The 4,978-nt window shown below is 44.5% G+C and overlaps 1 protein-coding gene across 1 annotated transcript in view; it reads left to right on the top strand.

Annotated features, from left to right (window-relative positions):
- Positions 1 to 2,014: 2,014 nt before the first annotated feature.
- Positions 2,015 to 4,978, top strand: part of LOC145875715 (tripartite motif-containing protein 16) — an 8,289-nt gene continuing 5,325 nt past the window's right edge. Inside the window, exons 1-2 of the mRNA XM_082971539.1 lie at positions 2,015 to 2,698; positions 3,132 to 3,227. Coding sequence (XP_082827665.1) covers positions 2,102 to 2,698; positions 3,132 to 3,227 — 693 coding nt within the window. The 5' untranslated portion in view covers positions 2,015 to 2,101. The remainder of the gene's footprint in view (positions 2,699 to 3,131; positions 3,228 to 4,978) is intronic.

The following is a 4,978-nucleotide window of genomic DNA, read 5'->3' as shown; positions in this document are numbered from 1 at the left end:
CAACAGCATGTGAAATGTATTGTCAATCAGTGTTGCTTCCTAAGTGGACAGTTTGATTTCACAGAAGTGTGATTGACTTGGAGTTACATTGTGTTGTTTAAGTGTACCCTTTATTTTTTTGAGCAGTGTATATAAATATATACACACATATATATATACACACATATACACACAGTATATACTCACAGTATATATATTTATATTCCAGGACTGCAACATTGCTCATCCTAATATTTCTATATTTCTTAATTCCTTTACTTTTTACTGTCACGTCCTGACCAGTAATAGGGGTTATTTGTTATTGTAGTTTGGTCAGGTCGTGGCAGGGGGTGTTTGTTTTATGTGGTTCGGGCTATGTATTTAGGTAGAGGGGTGTTTGGTTTATGTGGTTCGGGCTATGTATTTAGGTAGAGGGGTGTTTGGTTTATGTGTTTCGGGCTATGTATTTAGGTAGAGGGGTGTTTGGTTTATGTGGTTCGGGCTATGTATTTAGGTAGAGGGGTGTTTGGTTTATGTGGTTCGGGCTATGTATTTAGGTATTGGGGTGTTTGGTTTATGTGGTTCGGGCTATGTATTTAGGTAGAGGGGTGTTTGGTTTATGTGGTTCGGGCTATGTATTTAGGTAGAGGGGTGTTTGTTTTATGTGGTTTGGGCTATGTATTTAGGTAGAGGGGTGTTTGTTTTATGTGGTTCGGGCTATGTATTTAGGGAGAGGGGTGTTTGGTTTATGTGGTTCGGGCTATGTATTTAGGTAGAGGGGTGATTGGTTTATGTGGTTCGGGCTATGTATTTAGGTAGAGGGGTGTTTGGTTTATGTGGTTAGGCTATGTATTTAGGGAGAGGGGTGTTTGGTTTATGTGGTCCGGGGTTTGTTAGTCTATGTTCAATGTTAGTGTATTTCTATGTTCTCTCTTGTCTATTGTAGTTCTTTGTTTAGTTAATTGGGGTTGGACCTTCAATTGGAGTCAGCTGGTTATCGTTGCCTCTGATTGAAGGTCCTATAATTAGGAGGTTGTTTGTCATGGGGGTTTTGTGGCAGATTGTTGCTGTGTATAGCTTTGTGCCTTACTGGCCTGTTCTTTGTCGTTTTGGTTTTCCTTCTTTGTCCTTTAATAAAAGAAGATGAGTGTACATTTTCCCGCTGCGTCTTGGTCTAAACCCTACGACACCTGTGACATTTACATTAGGGTGTATTGTTAGATATTACTGCACTGTTGGAACCAGGAACACAAGCATTTCACTACACCCACAATAACATCTACTAAATATGTGTATGTGACCAATAACATTTTTATTTGATTGTATTTTTGAAAGTGTTACATAATTCTCAATCCGCTTTGCGTCGTGCCTAAAAACAGCACTTAGCCGTGGTACTGTATATTAGCCATATACTGTCACAACTTCCACCGAAGTCATTTCCTCTCCTTGTTCGGCGGTCGGCGTCACCGGTCTTCTAGCCATCGTCGATCCACTTTTCATTTTCCATTTGTTTTGTCTTGTTTTCTTACACATCTGGTTTCCATTTCCATCATGAATTGTTGTGTATTTAACCCTCTGTTCCCCCCCATGTCCTTGTGTGGAATTGTTTGTTTGTAAGTGCTTGTACTCTGTTACTGGTGCGCATCGGGTTTTGTACCCATGTAGGTTCGTTTTGTATTAAACTGCTCCGGCTATTACCTATCTCTGCTCTCCTGCGTCTGACTTCACTGCCACCAGGTCCGCAATCCTTACATATACCACACCTCCTCAGGCCTTATTGCTTATTAGAACACATAAGTGTATTATAAGGCATTATAAAGGTCATTAAAATAATTATAATATGTACTTCATAGAAACGGTTACCCTTTATATTCTAATAACTCACATTTTAAGATTCATTATTTCATTTATTCCATGTTAAGTGCTGAAACCAAGGAACAAGACTATTTGTCTCCCTCTTGCTGTTGCATGCAGTTCCTCTCTCTCTTCCTCCCTCCCTCTAACCCCACCCCTCTGGCAGAACCAGGAAGTCCCTCCCCCTCCCACAAACTCTCTTCTGAGGAAACGAAACTGATCTGAGTCTCTGTGTCGTCTGTCTGTGTGAGAGTGAACAACCGTCCAAATGGCTCAACAGGGAGTTCTGCTGGACCAGGACCAGTTCTGTTGTTCTGTCTGTCTGGATCTACTGAAGGAACCAGTCACCATCCCCTGTGGACACAGTTACTGTAGGAGCTGTATTGAGGGCTGCTGGGATCAGGATGTTCTGAAAGGGGTCTATAGCTGTCCACAGTGCAGACAGACCTTCACTCCAAGGCCTATTCTGACAAAAAGTAACCTACTGGCTGAGGTGGTGGAGAAACTGAAGAAGACAGGACTCCAGGCTGCTCCCCCTCCTGCTCTGTGCTATGCTGGACCTGGAGATGTGGCGTGTGATGTCTGCACTGGGACCAGAAAGCAGAAAGCCCTCATGTCCTGTCTGGTGTGTCTGGCCTCTTACTGTGAGACTCACCTCCAATCTCACTACGAATCTCCTGCTTTGAAGAGGCACAAGCTGGTCAAAGCCACCGCACAACTACAGGAGAAGATCTGCTCTCATCATGACAAACTGCTGGAGGTTTACTGTCGTACCGATCAGCAGTGTATCTGTTATCTGTGTACAATGGATGAACATAAAGGCCATGATACAGTGTCAGCTGCAGCAGAGAGGACTGAGAAACAGGTAAGACCAGAACAACTTGTTGGTGACTGTCTGATAAACAAAGAATTAAAGATACAGTAGGAACTAAGGCTGTTTGAATATGAGATCATTCAAATGAAATGGATCCTCAGCAGAACAAATATGAACACAAACCTTGAGTATATAGATATGTCAACCCAGATTCTCCAGATGTATCACCATTTTATAATGTCAAACACTATTATCATTCTGAATGCCCTTTTATGAGTCCAAAGTTCAGTCTCAACCTGTTGATACATGTAGTCCTACCATAAAAACTATAATCATTCACATAGCAACAAATAAATATCATTTAGTAAATGGACCATCCATTTTTTTAGATCTTCCTCTCTATGGGCCCTATGTCACATTACTATACTATTGATCTACTGGACTAATAAAGCTTGATAGCTCATTGAAGAGTGATTCTCCACAGAGGCAGCTGGGGATGAGTCAGCAGCAGGTCCAGCAGAGATTCCAGGAGAGAGAGAAGGAGCTGAAGGAGCTCCAACAGGCTGTGGAGTCTTTCAAGGTGAGTATTGTTGACCAGAGGAGACACACCATTTCACCTGTCTCCTCCAGTCAGAGAGAGAGAGAGAGGTAGAGGGGCCCCTATCCAATCCCACTGACCCCACTGTTGGGAACAGGTTGTCACTGCTGAGGCAGTGAAGAAAGTAGAGGAGGATGGGTCAAGGCTGAGGGATCCTGAGAGGATCCCTGTGAGTAGTAGATCTGTGACAGCACAGAGGGATGGGCCAACCAGTGATATATGCTTCAGTAAGGTTGGCTTCTTAGTGTTCATAGCAAATGGTTATCAACTGTACCGCAGAAATGGAATGTAAATCACAGGAAAAAAAATATGTTTTGGTGGCAGCTGCAGAGAAGTATTTGGTCATACTAGATTTGACTTCAGAAGAGTTCCAGGGTGTGTTGAGTGGTGGTGTCCCGTCCTCCCAGGCCGTTGGCCTGGTGCAGGAGCAGATAGGGTCAAAGTAGTGGAATGGGGTAGTGGGTTTTAATGAGTGTAGGGTTAGTTGGCCTGGTGCAGGAGCAGATAGGGTCAAAGTAGTGGAATGGGGTAGTGGGTTTTAATGAGTGTAGGGTTAGTTGGCCTGGTGCAGGAGCAGATAGGGTCAAAGTAGTGGAATGGGGGTAGTGGGTTTTAATGAGTGTAGGGTTAGTTGGCCTGGTGCAGGAGCAGATAGGGTCAAAGTAGTGGAATGGGGTAGTGGGTTTTAATGAGTGTAGGGTTAGTTGGCCTGGTGCAGGAGCAGATAGGGTCAAAGTAGTGGAATAGGGTAGTGGGTTTTAATGAGTGTAGGGTTAGTTGGCCTGGTGCAGGAGCAGATAGGGTCAAAGTAGTGGAATGGGGTAGTGGGTTTTAATGAGTGTAGGGTTAGTTGGCCTGGTGCAGGAGCAGATAGGGTCAAAGTAGTGGAATGGGGTAGTGGGTTTTAATGAGTGTAGGGTTAGTTGGCCTGGTGCAGGAGCAGATAGGGTCAAAGTAGTGGAATGGGGTAGTGGGTTTTAATGAGTGTAGGGTTAGTTGGCCTGGTGCAGGAGCAGATAGGGTCAAAGTAGTGGAATGGGGGTAGTGGGGTTTTAATGAGTATAGGGTTAGTTGGCCTGGTGCAGGAGCAGATAGGGTCAAAGTAGTGGAATGGGGTAGTGGGTTTTAATGAGTGTAGGGTTAATTGGCCTGGTGCAGGAGCAGATAGGGTCAAAGTAGTGGAATGGGGTAGTGGGTTTTAATGAGTGTAGGGTTAGTTGGCCTGGTGCTGGAGCAGATAGGGTCAAAGTAGTGGAATGGGGTAGTGGGTTTTAATGAGTGTAGGGTTAGTTGGCCTGGTGCAGGAGCAGATAGGGTCAAAGTAGTGGAATGGGGTAGTGGGTTTTAATGAGTGTAGGGTTAGTTGGCCTGGTGCAGGAGCAGATAGGGTCAAAGTAGTGGAATGGGGTAGTGGGTTTTAATGAGTGTAGGGTTAGTTGGCCTGGTGCAGGAGCAGATAGGGTCAAAGTAGTGGAATGGGGTAGTGGGTTTTAATGAGTGTAGGGTTAGTTGGCCTGGTGCAGGAGCAGATAGGGTCAAAGTAGTGGAATGGGGTAGTGGGTTTTAATGAGTGTAGGGTTAGTTGGCCTGGTGCAGGAGCAGATAGGGTCAAAGTAGTGGAATGGGGTAGTGGGTTTTAATGAGTGTAGGGTTAGTTGGCCTGGTGCAGGAGCAGATAGGGTCAAAGTAGTGGAATGGGGTAGTGGGTTTTAATGAGTGTAGGGTTAGTTAGA

This window comes from Salmo salar, unplaced genomic scaffold (genome assembly GCF_965601325.2).
Source record: "Salmo salar unplaced genomic scaffold, fSalSal1 ptg000322l, whole genome shotgun sequence".
NCBI classification, from domain to species: Eukaryota; Metazoa; Chordata; class Actinopteri; order Salmoniformes; family Salmonidae; genus Salmo; species Salmo salar.
The sequence above is the reverse complement of the archived record's forward strand: the minus strand, read 5'-3'. Positions and strand labels throughout refer to the sequence as shown.